A 17006-nucleotide genomic window follows, 5' to 3' on the forward strand; every position below is an offset into this window, starting at 1 on the left:
GGTGCAGGACCACCTGCAGGGGCCCTGAACATTATACTTCAGTATCAGGCCCGTCCACACGGGCGAAAACGATCCGTTTTCGGTTTATGCGGTTCAGGAATATCTCCGCAAAGACGGATGCATTGTGAAACCGCATCGAGCTGTAGAAACGCTGTAGTAAATATTCAAGGCGCTGGTTCGCCACAAAAAAAGGAGGAGCGCATCATGCCTGCGCGCATACAGTCTGCGCGCTGCATACAAACATTCAGTCACGAGGAGATTCAACCTTTTAAATTGAGCAGAAATACTTACTTCAGAAATATTTTTATTACAGTTCAAACAACATTAAATACAGTCCGTCACACTCATACTGTATGAATTACAATCTTGCATTACTGCAATGACGCAACACAACAAAAAATAAAAAAATAATATATATAAATCTGCTAGCCACATTTTCACAATTACCGGTACTCATTTTCTTGATCCTAAATCTTTAACATATTTCATGAACGGTCTCCAGATATTTTCAAATTGTTGCTATTTAGCTTTCAATATGTAAGTTATCCTTGCTAAAGGGAGGCATGACAACATCCGTCTGATCCATTCAGTTGTGTTTGGTTTATTAACCTTTTTCCATAACATTGCAATACATGTTTTGGCATACAGCAAGCCGGGGTCTATGAATACTCGTTCATTTTTACTATAGTTGTGTTTTTCTGGGTATAAACCGAACAGAAAAAGCTTAGGGTCTAGTAAAATTTGTCACCTCTCAAGTATATCTCCTACCTCTTCCCAGAAGGTTTAGATTTTCCTGCATTGCCATATACAACTTCGAATTCCTGACATTTTGTGCAAATGCTTTTGTTGTATCGATTTTAAATCAACGGGGTCACTTATGTCCTCATTAACCATTTATACTGTATCAGTTTAAGACATACATTTATAGACTTAGTGTGAGCACCAGCAAAAGCTACAATCTAATTTTGATCGGAAAGATGCAAATTTTCCCTCCAGGCATTCAACTTATACTGTGAACTTTCAGGTGAGTAAGATGTCATCAATTTGTAATACTCTGATCTAATACCCTCTTTCAAACTGTCTTTTGTCATAATTTTTTCCAAATTGAGTGTAGGGGTCTAGTAAGTGCATTGTCTTGATTTACTTTAACAAAGCTTCTTAGTTTTAGGTACTTGAAAAAGTGTTTTCTATTAAGATAAAATTTAGACCTCAACTCATCAAAAGACATGACACCCGAATCTGTCAAATAAAGATCTTTAATCAATTTCCATAATTTAAATGTAGCTTTCGATCTACCTGGTATAAAGAACTGGTTAGCCCATATTGGACTTTATAATGATAATGATTGTGGTTCTTTTAAATTATTTTGTTTACATCATACCATATCTTTATCATATGTTTTACAATTGGATTTTATTTTTTTTGTTTACGTAGTTTTTTTTCTGTCGGTATATGTGTAAGGGAAGAGGTACTTTTAGACCTTCGGATTCCATTTCGCTCCAATGGGGGTTTCATTTGTTGAAAAATGGAACATAATACACCTCAGCTGCACAGCTCAGTAGTACCATAGTAAATATGGACATTTTAATCCCCCTCGTTCAAATGGTAAATATAACAAAGACAAACAAAGTCTCGCTATTGTTTCATATGAATCCAACAAATATTTTTTAATTTTTGAAAACAAGTCTGTAGGTGGTGGCAGAGGAATATTTGGGAATAAATAAAGGAATATTGGCATTATAGTAATTTTTAAAATATGAATTCTCCCAATTATAGAAACTGGTAGCGACGTCCATCTCTCAAATCAACTCACTCATTTCAATCATTAACGGTTCATAATTTGCATTAACCGCATGTTCTAGCCTAGGCAATATCTGTACTGATAAGTATTTAAACTGTTCTACACTATTCAATTGGGTTACCTAAGAAGTTGGGTTCCTTCTGTCCTATTCATTAAGTAGTAATATAGAAGATTTTGTATTATTCACTTTCTATCCCGAAATATCACCAAATGTTTAAATTAGCTCGGACAAGGCCGGAATGATTGGATTTAGTTTGGACATGAATAAAATAACATAACAATGAAATTCGATGTTGTATCAGCCCTATTCTTATTCCACAAGTTTGAGGGTGTGAACGTACCGCTATTGCTAGAGGTTCGATTTTTTAATGTAAAAAGAAGGGGACAAAGAGGACACCCTTGCCTGCAACCTTTACTGTTATTTATTTCTATTTGTTAAGATTTCTGCTGTAGTATTTTTATATATTATCTGCACCAATTCTATGAAGCCAGTTCCACACCCAAATCTTTCTAGAATATTGAAAAGATAAGGCCATGTGACCCTATCAAAGGCCTTTTCAGCATCTAATGCCGCGTTTCCACTGCAGGGTGCGGAACGGATCGGATCGCAAAGGGGCGGTAGGGAGGGGGCAGTATAGCCCAGCTCAGTTCCGAGGTTGCGTTTCCACTGCCGACAGTACCCTTGGTGGTAGGCCGGATGTCAATCGCCGCGGCAGCTAAACATCGTAAACAACGTCTTCCTCCGCAAGAATGCAGACGAACGTCTCCACCTCCTTGTTCGCCCAAGCAAGCTTTTTACGCGACATGTTAATTGTAAAGAATAATACCTCGAGGCTACTGTTCGTTTGTTTTTATCCCCACGTCACCCGGAAGTGACGATTCTGTCGACCAATCAACGGAGGGGGGGTGTAGCTAGAATTCCAGGGTACCCTTTCAGGCGTCTGGTCTCGTTTTGGGTACCGCAACGGAGGAGTCCCTAGAATGGGGTCGGAACGGGTACGGCAAAGTCCGGGTCACGCCCACTTTTGGCGGTGGAAACGCGATCCGACCCGCACCTTTGCGATCCGTTCCGCACCATGCAGTGGAAATGCGCCATAATGTTAGAAGTGCTGTATCTGATATTTCTTTGTTAGCTTAAATTATATTCAAAACGGTTTTACTACAGGAAGGCAAGGTTTCCACAACGTAAGAAGAGTAATGAATATAATTTAAGCTAACAAAGAAATATCAATAGGAAGACCATCTGGTCGTGCACTTTTTCCGGGTTTCATACTATCGATAGCGTGCCCAATTTATTTTTGGTATAGCTAAGTCATCTAAAAAACGATTAAAATTGTGTACATTGGTTTCATTTATTGTGTCATACAATTCTTTATAATCTCTAAAGGCATCATTAATTTCTACAGGATCGACCACAGTATGTCCGTTTAATATAATGGTGGTGATTGATGTTCTAGTTTGTAGTTGTTTAATCTGCCATGCTAATAATTTACCTGACTTATCGCCTTGTTCATGAAAAGATTGCTTCAGCCATGGAAGACTAGATGCAGCTCTGAAAGCAGACAACTACTCATATTCAGCTCTCAAAATAAGCAGATAATTTTCCAACTGTGGGTCACGATTCTCCTAGATTTTTTTTTTCCTGAAGAATCTTTATTTTATGTTCCAATTGTAACCTCTCCTCACGCACCTTTTTGGATTTAGAGCCTGTATAACTTATAATATGCACTATGAGAAAAGCTTTAAATGCTTCCCATTTTATAGAGGCAGATGTTTGTGTAGTATTAATTTCAAAGAATTATTTTATCTGTTTTTCTATATATTTTACAAATCCATCATCTTGTAACCATTTGTGCAGAAAGTGCCATCTAGGTGTATCTTTTGCCATTTGTTTATCGACATACACTAAAACATGGTGCATGATCTGAAACCACTATATAACCATAGTAACAGTTATTCAATTATTATTGGACCGCAGTTCTGAAAAATAATCAATTTGAGAGTATGAAGTGTGTTAGAGTGACAAGAGTAGACTTTAGCTTGTGATTTAAATTCTCTCCATATGTCTAGCAGATTCAATTCTTTAATAACTGTTTATAACTGTTCTACACCTGTTGTGTGATTGATCTACTCCTGTGGATCTATCCACACTGGGGTTTAATGCGCTGTGAAGGTCTCCTGCTATTATGTGTTGTCCTGCAAAGGATGAGATAGAAAGGAACAGATCTACAGAAAGGACTGTACAGATTTACAAAATTTAGATTTACCGATAGAGCCTTGTACTATCAAATATCTTCCCCCTCTATCTGTGATTACGTTTTTCACTTTAAATGGGACAGTATTATGGATAACAATCATCACTCCTCTAGCCTGGGATGAGTAAGAAGCTGTGAATGCGCTGCCTTGCCACCTCCTGATTTTTTTTTTTTTAATTGTCCTCCTCTAGAAGATGGGTTTCTTGTAGAAATACAACTTTAGTGTCTATATCCTTTAATCTATTCATGACTTGTTTCACTTTTTTAAGCTTTTGCAGACCTCTGCAGTTTCAAGAAACAAAATTAGGTTTTACTCCTGGAGACATTCACAAAAAAAAAAACAGGTTACCTTACAATATAAAAATAATTTACAGAGAAGCGTAACAAACCCGGACGTTAGAACACACATCCAACCAACTGAACATGAACAATTCCCCTCTATCCACTTTCGTGGAAGCCCCCCCCCCCAAAAAAAAACATTCTGACTTCTGCTATCGCTGATGACCGTTCCACACCAAGTGAGGATCAGTCAGACCACTGTTTACTTTTCACTTACCAAACTATCTTTGCTGCTGCATATTTTGACCTCAATAAACACTAATCAGCAACGTCTGTAATAGGTTTGCTCTAATATGTAATTTTATGTTTTAAATTTATAAAACATAACCTAACCCTTCTGTGCCATTTATAGTTTCACCAAAAAATCGGCTTTGTGTGGACGGGGCCTCAGAGCGTGATGGAATCCAGCTCGGGTCAGTTTTTTTTTCTATTAAGAAGACAAATAATTAACATGTTATAGGTGCCTTTATTGTAGTATTCTGTTAGACATAACCATTTCCAACAAGAATGAGGTATGACGTATCAAAACTAAAGGGAATTTTGAAGAATATGCTCATGTGATCTCTGGTTCACCTGGGCAAATATGCTCATTCCCGCCACATGAAGTTTACCCCAATAATGAGGCATGGGTCTGGCGTTAATCCAGGGTGTCCGCGCGATAGTAAAAGGTAGTAAAAAATAAAATGTAAAATTAAGGCCCTTGAAAGGTAGTAAAAGGTAACAAACGCAATTTGACTTGGTAGTAAATCTTTTCACCACCACCTCAATATAAAATGAGTTTCCATTTTTTTGTTTACATGTTTTAACTTCATCTAGCCAAAAAAATACAGTATACGGTGCTGAAAGGACCTGAACTGAGTAGCCGTTAGAGTTGGCGTAGCTGGTTGCTATAGCGACGCCGGTGTTCCACCGAATTCTGCGACCCACCGAAAAGTGTGACCCCAGGGGGCGCTGTTGCATATTTTCTGCAATATGCACGAGTTTGAAGCGAAGACAGGCATGACAAAAACATACATAAAACATAAGATCTCCCCCCAACCAATTACCTTTTTATTAAGCATATTAAGCATTTTACAGACCCATACAATGGATGGGGCATTTAGTACGGTCCTTCACCGTTGCTTCTTTACCCATAAAAAGCTACAGTCATAGTTAAATTCCGCTGATTTACCTTTGAGCATTTCCTATTATAGGCTACTATGTAAAATGCTGTTTATAATTACTGTTGGTATCAAGAAAAGAGAGACCCACCGGAGATCTTATGTTTATTTATGTTTTTGTGTGAGAAAATGTGCAACAGCGCCCCCTGGGGCCACACTTTTCAATGGTTCGCAGAACTCCAATAGTATCTGCTTATTTAAAAATATGCTCTTGATGAGCTTAATCTTGATATGCTCTTGATTAGCTTAATCATAGCCTTACTTGAAACTGACATCCCTGAGTCGTATGCATTTAAGAAAATAAGCCGTTTACAATGACATGTAATTCATATAGCGGTTTAACGTGGGGAACCTGCTTAAGTTTAGCCTACTTAATCCCTTTATACCTTTAACAAAAAGCATATTAATAATTCAAATAATTAAAGACGGCAGTTTAATAATTCAAATAATTTTATTGAATACATATTGTTATTGATCGCATGCTGCATGTTTTCAAGGTCCTGCATGAGATAGAAAACAATGAATTAAAATAAATATTACTGATAGAAACAAGACAAGAACAATGTCACTAACAGGAGGATAGTTATGAGAAAGCCTTCATATGATAGCGTTCAAATTACAAGCCCTCATTTTATATATATTTGCCGGTCTTGAATACATGGATTTCTCAGGTACGTCATCACTGTTGCACTGTGCAAACTCGGGGAAGAAAGAAGCAAGCAACATCTACTAGCCTGTACAGTATTTTGTATTTTGTGACTTTTCAGTGTGCATCTCAAACGTGTGCATCGAACTAACTTCACCGAGGTGGCGAAAGCTGGGGTTTCTTCCAACGTTAAAACAGTAGGCCTAAGCATTCGAACATTTCGTAAAGAATTTTAAGCAGTATCACAACCACAAGTAGTCTGCCCTAGTTCTAGAGTTCATTAAGCTTGTAATAACAAGAAAAATCATTCTTGTTAATCCACTTCTTTTTACTTACCGACATGAATATCTGAAGATCTGACTTCAAGGAAGATCTCGCGTGGACCGCGATTTAGAAAAGTACAAGTTACGCCTCCTAGTACCAGTTATGCCTCCTACTACAAGTAACGCCCACTACAGGACGCAGACGGACCCTACTCTAGAATTCGATGTAACACCAGCAACATTTTCCGCCTTTTCCGAGTTTCTAGCTCTGAGAGTAGGGTAAATGCAAATTTTCGCAACCATGGGTTGACGACCCGTCATTTAAAGACTGGCTGAAACCCGTGATGGGAAATGACGAGAACCTTTTTGCTCGTTGTGCAAAAAAACGATCAATGTGACATGGAACGGCATTAAAGCGATTAAATCAACGCTTCGAGTATTCACCAGCAGCAGCTTCGTGCGAAGGGGGAGCAGATCTCTATTAGAGGTCTGCGCGGGACACAATATTCACTCCCGCTCCCGCCTTGTACAGTGCTGCTCCCACCCGCTCCTGCAAAGAGCTGTAATTTTTAATCCCGCTCCCGCCCGCATCTATGATATTACATCCCGCTCCCGCCCGCAAGGATGGATGTTTACTTTCTGTCTCAGGAAAGGCCTGTCCATTGGCTTGGAAAAAAACAAGCGTGCACATAATTCATTAGGCTACCAGTATTGGTAACATATTTATTGGTAAGCCTGCATGTTTTCAATCATACAAAACATTTAATAGGCCTCAGTAACTGAAACACGAAACAGTCGCATATTAAAAAAATAAAAACTCTGCAGGTCGGTACCAGCACGTCTAAATGAAAAATGAAAGGTAAAAGAATCGGCTGCTGCTTCGACCATGAAGGAAAAGTTGTTGGAAAAGTAGGTTTTGCTTATTGATGAGGGCTTCATGATAATTTGTGTATTTTACTTTACCCTCATATTTGATTTGCAGGAGTGCAGTGTATCATCCCGCACCGCAAATGCACCTCTATCATCCCGCCCGCACCCGCAATGAGCTTTAATTTTTTGTCCCGCGCTGCACTATTTTGCGTCGCAAAATCTGTTGTCGTTTATGTCGTTGTTTTGCGGTGCTAGCAGCAGCAGCACTCGGGCTACAGGGATCGCGGCAGTGTCACATTTATACCTTGTAGAAAGTGGTGCTTTGCATACCCCCCGCCCCGCTGCTTGATGTCCTGTTGGTAGTAAAAAATATTGTGGAGGTAGTAAGAAAGGTAGTAAAAGGTATTAAATTCATCTCTGCATATACCCTGTAATCCCATTGGGCGGTGCGGTTAAGTCCGGTACGATTAGGTCCGGTAGATGTAGCACAGTTGGGTGCGGTTAGGTGCAGCTCAGTTACGGCTCGCATTTCCACCGCCGACAGTACCGTTATGGTAGGGCGAGGTTTAAGCCAAATGACGATTGCCACGGCAGCTACGTAAGCATCGTGACATCATAACGGCGAGACATAGTGTAGCCTGCTAATAAATACAATGAAAAAAGATTGCAACACATTAAACAAAGCGAAACAAAGTAGGAGGTCCAAGAAGGAAGGCAAACTTTTGTGGGACATTTTCTTCAATAAAAAAAAGCTTTAGTTTATTGAAGAAAGCTTTCGCCGTCCAGAAATACCTTGAGTGTACTGTGTTTGTCTGTTATTATCCCCCTGTCGCACGGAAGTGATGATTCTGTCGACCAATAAACGGACGACATGTGTAGCCCCATCTTCTTGGCACTCTTTCAGACCCCTTGGTGGCCCAACGGAGTATTGAGAGATAAGTACGGCTAACCACAGCTAAGCCCACTTTTGTCGATAGAAACATGAACCGGACCGCACCTAATCATACTTAATTACACCTAACCTTACCTCACTGCTTGGTGGAAACGCACCATTAGTAACTGAACCCAGGGTCTGCTGGTTGAATATGTTGTGCCACTCTCATGGAGATCTAGTCAGTCTAGTGCCCTAGGACTTCAGACCCACTGCTCATACCAGTATCATATGCAAGGAGATGGAAATGGTTATACTTGCGTCTTCCAGGGGTCAGCTAGACCACCGCCAATCAGAGAGGGACGGAGCGGCTGCATTAACACTACTGGCCACACATCCAGCGGCCCACGGTTCATTTCGTTACGTAATTTAGTCCCTAGAAGTGCAAAAGTTCCGTCATCAAAATAAGCCCTTTCCAATGGTGGCTGGCGGATTTCGGGGATTTGTCTTTAGGAAAATAAGTGATTAAATCCTGAGGCAACATCACTGCATTGGGTGAATATTTATCCAGGAAGCGACGTGTGCTTCCCTGTCAAATTGTATTTCAAATTGAATTGTATTAGAATAGATGGATAATATAAAGAACGATACCTTTTGACGTAAAGGATAATGTACTGAATAAAGGGTGAATGAAACCATTGTTACCGGCAATGACCCCTTCAGCAGATCTTAAGTGACCACAGGGAGTTCAACCTCCACTGAATGCCTTAGTGTGTCTGTTGTTGTGCATTGGGGAGAGGGATGAACATGCCAGCCAGTGTAAATATAATCCACAGGCCTAACTTGTGTGGAAATCCATGTATGCTATCCATGCTGGCTCATCTCTCCACCTTCCCATCCCACATCTCCGCATTGAAACAGAGGACCTGCATTATTCTGGGGATGAACATGCTTCTGTTCATGAAAAAGAGGAGGAGGAGGACGGGGATTGGATAATCAGCCTGCAGTCAGGTATGCAGAGCGCGGCTCCATCTGCTGGCCATGCCCCCTTCCCAGCAGACAGCTCAACCCTGCCCTGCTCCACCCCACCTGTTCAGGTAAATACAATGACAGGCCTCCCGTACAGGTAAATAACAAAACACACCTGTACAGATAATACCATAACACACCTCTCCTGTACAGGTAAATACCATGGCAATTAATTGTAGTGTTCTTGTATGGTTCAGGTGAAGGAGGAGTTTCCTACCTTTCAGGAGGTGTTGTCCATAAAGGAGGAGCCGGAGGAAGAACAGGTGGGCACTCTGCTGCTGGACTGCCAGGGTAGACCAGCTCACCTCCTGGGGCCAGAGGTGAGGGGCAAGGGTCGCCGTATCTAAGCCTTACTAGGCATTGTGATTGGCTTAAAGCAAAACCATGCCCTTTAGGAACTTGCTTTAGATGACAAGTGATGTAAAGTCAATCAAGCACTCCCGCTACACCGCCAACTGACGGTAGCAAGTGTAGACGGCAAAAGCCTGAACGACAAAATATAACCCTAAATGAAAAAAGGGTCTCCCTAAAATCGTCGTAAATGCATTTTCTGTAAAAGACGAACTAGGTATAAGCATAAAAAAATTAGGGATGTCCCGATACCACTTTTTCACTTCAGATACCGCAGCTTTGGCTATCTGCCGGTAGCAATATCAGTCTAATACTTTGTTTTACTCTCGCATACCTGCCAACCTTTACGCATTATTCGTAAAAGATACGCATTTCGACATCAAACACTGCCAAGATTTGTCACTTCAAAATACGCGAAAAGCCATGGATGGATTTGAGTTCAGCATTTGTCTGTACATTCGCCGCGCACTAGGCAACTCGCACGCTGGGTGTAAGCGCATTGGGCAGCAACCTGTTGGGAAAAGAAGACTTCGACCAATCATAGCGCTTGTTTTAAAATCTTCAAATATGCCACAAGCGGAGAGCCGGTGAGCCATCGAAGCCGTTCCATCTTCGTAGGCTACTCGGTGTCTGATTTTACAACATAGGACGGTTCTGAACACGTTCTGTTGTAAAGGTAAATCGGTAGGGTATTGGAATTGTGAATTGTGTCCATTTTAATAAGCCTTCCAACTTCTGGAAAATAAAGCAAGGACAACCGTCCTAACGTGATCTCTAAAACCTAATGTTCCGCCTTATCCAGAGGAAATATTTGTTCCAGCTTGGCCGACACAATTAAAGTAAAAAAAATGTCTCACACTAGCAATGACACATTTACGTTTGTACCATGAAAGCATGCCTTTATCAAACAAATACAAGGCATTTTGGAATTATCAAACGATCAGCGCAACAAGTGGCTCAATCATAACTTCATAAATTCACAAAAAAGTGCATGTGTGCGTGCTGTGTGTCACATGTGTGGAATGTGTGCGATGCACGCCTTGCACGGGTGTTCCTTTGTCATAAGAAGAAGATTGGGGAATGCGCGTGCAAGAATGTGCGTGTGTTTTTTTTTAACTGTTCGCGCAGATGTGTCCGAGCTCGATGCGGACCCGAGCATAATAATTTCAAAATATTTGTCTGGTTTCCATGCTCTTGTGTGGAAGGCTTATAAGAAAAACGCGATGATGTGTGTTTGTGTGCGTGTGTGTGCCTTGCAGTTAATAATACAAATTACGTCTGAGGATACTGACAAGGAGAGAGAATCAGAATCAGAAAGGATTTAATTGCCAAGAAGGGTTTTACACCAACCAGGAATTTGGCTTGGTGAATAAGGTGCATGCATTAAGACAATAACAATGAACAAACAGTGATATATATATATAACACAATATAAACAAGCAGGGACATAAATGATCAATTAAAAATAGGATAAAATAGAATAAATTAAAAACTAAAGTAAAAGATACTTAAAAATGTGTAAGAATTTACAAATTGGTGATGGGTATGAGTGCCAGAGTCAGTATCAGTCAGTGGGGGTGGTGGTCCTGGGACCTGTTAAGGAACCCAACTGAAGAGGGGAAGAAACTGTTGGCGGGATGTTTTGGTCCTGATGGTCCGCAGCCTCCTGCGGGGAGAGGGGGGAGAGTTCCAAATAGACTGTGACCAAGATGGGAGGGGTCGGCCATAATCCTGCCTGCCCGCCTCAGAGCCCTGGAGCTGTGCAGGGTCGTGGAGGGATGGAAGGTTGTTGTTGTTGTGCAGCTGTTTGTGTACAGGGAGAAGAGCAGAGGGGATAGAACACAGCCTTGGGGGGATCCGGTGCTGATGGTCTGGGATTCAGATAAATGTTTCCCAAGCTTCACACGCCACTTCCTGTCAGACAGGAAGTCTGTGATCCACCTGCAGGTGGAATCGGGCACTTGGAGCTGGGAGAGCCTGACCCGAAGCAGAGCTGGGAGGATCATATTAAAGGCAGAGCTGAAGTCCACAAACAGGATTCTGGCATATGTTCCTGGGGAGTCCAGATGCTGGAGGGTGTAGTGCAGAGCCATGTTTACTGCATCGTCTACAGACCTGTTGGCTCTGTAGGCGAACTGCAGGGGGTTCAGGAGTGGGACGGTTATGGCTTTCAGGTGGGGCAGCACAAGGCGCTCAAATGACTTCATGACCACAGAGGTCAGGGCAACGGGTCTGTAGTCATTGAGTCCTGTGGTCCTTGGTTTTTTGGGGACGGGGATGATGGTGGAGGCTTTGAAGCAGGCTGGCACGTGACGGGTTTCCAGCGAGGAGATGAAGATGTCCGTTGGGGCTGCAACAACGAATCGATAAAATCGATAAAAATCGATTACTAAATGCGTTGGCAACGAATTTGGTCGTCGATTCGTTGTGTCGTGCGATTAATAAGTTACCCGTTGGCGCAGCACTGTTTACAGTGGCGTCATCCTTATATGTTCCCCGGGTCCTATGTTCCCCGGGTCCTATGTTCCCCGGGTTCTATGTTCCCCGTTTTTCCCAAAAAGGGTCCTATGTTCCCCTGTAGCCATACATACCGGGGAGCATGGGACCCTTTTTGGGAAAATCAACCAATCTTTAAAAATATTTAAACTTTGACGCGACATTCGCGTGATGACAGCCAATCGGCGTTCAACAGCGTGGCCACTGAGTGACATGTATAACGTAACAGCCAATCAGCGTTCAACCGGCCAACTCAGTGCAGCGCAGTCCGGGGTGAACTGCAGCATGGAGGAGAAAGTGATTGTTGCCGTTTGCGACTCCCGGAGCTCTTTATATAATAGTATATTGTAGCGGTATCGTATTCACTGTGTATGTTGTATGGTGCGTGCCCCCTTTAAGGGAAGGGGGCGTGGCACCCACCTGGTGTTACAACGCAGGTCTTAAGGAACGCACCTCTGGCTGTGCGGGTTCTGTGTTTTGGGAAATAAATCCTTCTCGTGTTTTTCACCGGCAATCAAGTCTCCGTCTCCATTTCATTGCGATCTCCTACATTGGTGACCCTGACAGTTTCCGGACGTTTTACCGGATTACTGTTCTATGCGCTGGAAGAGCGAGGACGCGCAGATCGGAGATTGGGCTATGGAGTTCGATTCGGCGGAAGGTTCCGTGGCTGCTGCTCCGGTGATGGCAGTCTCCCTGAAGCTCCCGGAGTTTTGGGAACGGCAGCCGCGGGTCTGGTTCGCGCAAGCGGAGGCGCAATTCGCGCTGAAGGGGATTACTGCGGATGAAACCAAGTTTTATTATGTAGTCTCCGCGCTTGGTGGCTCGACGGCGGCCAGAGCGATGTATATTCTCGAGGACCCCCCGGCCCGTGGGAAGTATGCATTGCTAAAGGGGTTCCTGATGGAGACGTTCTGTTTGTCGGAGGCTGAACGGGGCGAGCAGCTTCTGGCATTGAATGGCCTCGGGGACTCCAAACCATCGGAGCTCATGGATCACATGCTCAATCTCCTGGGGAGTAATAGGCCTTGTTTTTTGTTTCAGGCTTTATTTATGCAGCAGCTGCCAGTGCGTGTTAGGGCAGCTCTAGCCAACAGTGACACCACGGACTTTCGGGCTCTGGCTAGGGAGGCGGATCGTTTTTTCGCCGCCGGGCGCGAGCGCTGCACGGCCGTATTGGCTCACACCACTGGCGACCTGGAGATGACGGACACCATCGCTGTGGCCGCGGCGACACGACGACAGCCACAGCAGTCTGCAGGCCTGTGCTATTTCCACGCCCTGTATGGACCCAAAGCTAGGAGGTGCCGCCCCCCGTGCAGTTTCGTGGCATCGGGAAATGCACGGGCCGGCACTCGCTAGCTGCCGTGTGTGTCGGCCGTTCTGGGGGTCTGTTATTCATCACAGATACAGGCTCTGGGCGACGGTTCCTGTGTGACACGGGGGCCCAGGTGAGCGTTCTGCCCGCGTCACGCATTGACAGAATAGGGGGCGGCCACGGCCCCGCCCTGGAGGCCGCCAACGGCAGCCCCATCCGCACCTTTGGGACTAGGACTGTTAATTTATGTTTCGGGGGTCAGCGTTTCGGCTGGGATTTTGTCACCGCGGAGGTGTCCACACCCCTCCTAGGCGCCGATTTCCTCTGCGCCAATGGCCTTTTGGTGTATGTGATGAACCGGCGCTTGATAAGTGCTGAGACTTTTAGCTCCCTGGCATGTGAGCTCAGTGGCTCAGGCACGACGAAGCTGTCGGGCGCACTCTCACCCTCCGATGTGTTTTCCCCCCTCCTCGCGGAATTCCCGGAGCTTACGGAGCCCACGTTCTCAGCTGCCGCCACCAAGCACGGAGTGGAGCATCACATCGCGACCACTGGCCCGCCGGTCTACGCCAGGGCCCGGCGCCTCGACTCTGCTAAGCTCGCCGTTGCTAGGTCTGAGTTTGACACCCTGGAGCGTCTTGGAATTGTCCGGCGATCGGACAGCCCCTGGGGTTCCCCGCTCCACATCGTCTCGAAGCCTGGCGGTGGGTGGCGTCCATGTGGGGATTACCGCCGGCTCAATGACATTACGGTGCCCGACCGCTATCCGATTCCCCACATCCAGGACTTTTCTGCCCGCCTGGCCGGTGCGGTAGTGTTCTCCAAGGTGGACCTCGTTCGGGGCTATCACCAGGTGCCCATCCAGCCGCAGGACGTCCCGAAGACGGCGGTGATCACTCCGTTTGGACTATTTGAGTTTTTACGGATGCCGTTCGGCCTGAAGAACGCAGCCCAGGCCTTTCAGCGCCTGATGGACACCGTGCTGCGGGACCTGCCATTCCTGTTCGTTTACCTGGATGACATTCTGATCGCCAGCGCCTCCACGGCCGAGCACATGAAGCATCTGCGAACACTCTTCGAGCGGCTCAGCCAGCATGGCCCGATTGTCAATCCAGCCAAGTGCCAATTCGGCCGGATCGCCATTGACTTCCTGGGCCACCGCATCACCAAGGAGGGAGCTGTTCCCCTGCCCTCGAAGGTGGCTGCAGTGGCGGACTTCCAGCGCCCTCTTACAGTTCGGGCCCTGCAGGAGTTTTTGGGGATGGTGAACTTTTATCACCGTTTTGTTCCCCGTGCGGCCCGGCTCATGCGGCCCCTGTATGAGGCACTCAAGGGTAAGACAACGAAGCATATTATTGACTGGACCGCTGAGAGAGAGGCGGCCTTTGGGGACACTAAACGGGCATTGGCCGAGGCGACTATGCTGGCGCATCCTTTGCCTGCGGCGCTGATTGCCCTGACCACCGACGCTTCGGACTATGCTGTTGGTGCCGTGCATGAGCAGTTGGTGAACGGCGTCTGGCAGCCGCTGGCATTCTTCAGCCGGCAGCTCCGCCCCTGCGAACGGAAATATAGCACCTTCGATAGAGAGCTCCTCGGCCTTTACCTCGCCATTAGGCATTTCCGTTTCCTGTTGGAGGCTCGGCCATTCTCCGTTTTCGTGGACCACAAGCCATTGACGTTCGCGATGGCGAAGGTTTCGGAGCCGTGGTCTGCCCGTCAGCAGCGCCAGCTGGCCTACATCTCCGAGTTTACCACGGACATCCGCCATGTGGCGGGTAAGGACAATCACGTGGCTGATTGCCTCTCCCGGGCCATCGCAGGAGCTGTCCACCTGGGAATCGACTACACCAGCATGGCAGGTGATCAGGCCTCCGACCCGGAGGTCCAGGCTCTGAGGACAGCTGTCACGGGACTCGGGTTGGAGGACATCAAGTACGACAACGTCGGTGCCACGCTCCTGTGTGACGTCTCCACTGGACAGCCAAGGCCGGTCGTGCCCGGCAGTTGGAGGCGTCAGGTTTTCGATGCCGTGCACGGCCTTGCCCATCCTGGGCGGAGGACATCACAGCAGCTGGTGGCCGGGAAGTTTGTCTGGCATGGCCTTAAGAAGGACATTCGGGACTGGGCTCGGGCCTGCGTGGTTTGCCAGCGAGCCAAGGTGCATCGGCATGTGACTGCTCCGCTGGCGCATTTTTCAGTGCCGGAGCGGCGGTTCGACCACGTGCATGTGGACCTGGTGGGGCCCCTGCCGCCCTCTCAAGGGTTCAGCTACCTCCTAACGATGGTGGACAGGACCACCCGCTGGCCGGAGGCTGTCCCGCTGGCATCCACTACGACCTCTGACGTGGCCCGGGCGTTCATAGGCACCTGGGTCGCCCGGTTTGGCCCCCCTTCTGATGTCTCCTCTGACAGGGGACCTCAGTTCACTTCCGAGCTGTGGAATGCGGTCGCCGGGGGCCTGGGTGTGCGGCTCCATCGAACAACCGCTTATCACCCACAGGCTAATGGGTTGTGTGAGCGGTTTCATCGCTCCTTGAAAGCTGCACTCCGGGCCAGCCTTACGGATGACGGTTGGGTCGATAGGCTCCCCTGGGTCATGTTGGGCCTCCGGACTGCCCCTAAGGAGGACCTGCGGGCTTCGTCGGCCGAGCTGGTTTACGGACAGCCACTACGGGTTCCTGGGGATTTCATCCCCACCGCCACAGCTCCCTGGTCGGCAGCCCAGGAGCGGACCTCGCTCCAGGACAGGGTCCGGGGTTTCACGCCGGTGCCCACCTCGCAGCACGGCCTCCCGAAGGCTTGCGTGCCGCCCAGCCTGCGGACGGCGGGGTATGTGTTCATCCGCCATGATGCCCATCGGGGCCCTTTCCGTCCTCCCTACGACGGCCCGTTTCGCGTCCTGGAGGCCGGTGACAAGGCCTTCTTGGTAGACATCGGGGGCAGGCCTGACTACATTTCGGTCGATCGCCTCAAGCCGGCCCACCTGGATCTGGACCAGCCCGTGGGGTTGGCTCTGCCCCCGCGGCGGGGTCGTCCTCCGGTTTCCAAGCCACACCGCCTCATGACTCCTGCACTGCCTGCTGTGGCCCCCTCGGCCCCCGCACCGGTTCCGCTGAGTCGTTTCGGGCGGGTGCTCAGGGCTCCTTCCCGTTGGCCTTGACTGTTCGGGAGTGTGAATTCTGGGGGGGCGTCTGTAGCGGTATCGTATTCACTGTGTATGTTGTATGGTGCGTGCCCCCTTTAAGGGAAGGGGGCGTGGCACCCACCTGGTGTTACAACGCAGGTCTTAAGGAACGCACCTCTGGCTGTGCGGGTTCTGTGTTTTGGGAAATAAATCCTTCTCGTGTTTTTCACCGGCAATCAAGTCTCCGTCTCCATTTCATTGCGATCTCCTACAATATAATATAATTGTATGATAATATCACGGCCAATAATACCATGGGAGCTATCTTAGGGCTTGGGCTTCTCGGGGTTTGTTTACCGGCGTATGAATAGACTGCGTCAGGTTCTCCGACGTCTCTCCCTCTTCCACAAAAGGTAAAGACATCCAATGGTATTTATCTCGGCCGGAATTTGGTAGTAATGGTGGAAAAAGTAACAGACC

The 17006-nt window shown here is 46.6% G+C and overlaps 1 protein-coding gene across 6 annotated transcripts in view; it reads left to right on the plus strand.

The window, feature by feature from the left end:
- The window catches only part of si:ch211-67e16.4 (uncharacterized), a 65745-nt gene that overhangs the window by 16991 nt on the left and 31748 nt on the right, over nt 1-17006 (plus strand). For all 6 annotated transcript variants that reach the window (XR_009529581.1, XM_060074682.1, XM_060074683.1 and 3 more), the window contains 2 exons: nt 9127-9302; nt 9432-9554. Coding sequence is in view for 5 of the 6 variants with exons in the window: in XM_060074682.1 (XP_059930665.1) it covers nt 9127-9302; nt 9432-9554 (299 nt within the window). In the remaining variant the exon portion in view is untranslated. The remainder of the gene's footprint in view (nt 1-9126; nt 9303-9431; nt 9555-17006) is intronic.

Source organism: Gadus macrocephalus, chromosome 16 (genome assembly GCF_031168955.1).
Source record: "Gadus macrocephalus chromosome 16, ASM3116895v1".
Classification (NCBI taxonomy): Eukaryota; Metazoa; Chordata; class Actinopteri; order Gadiformes; family Gadidae; genus Gadus; species Gadus macrocephalus.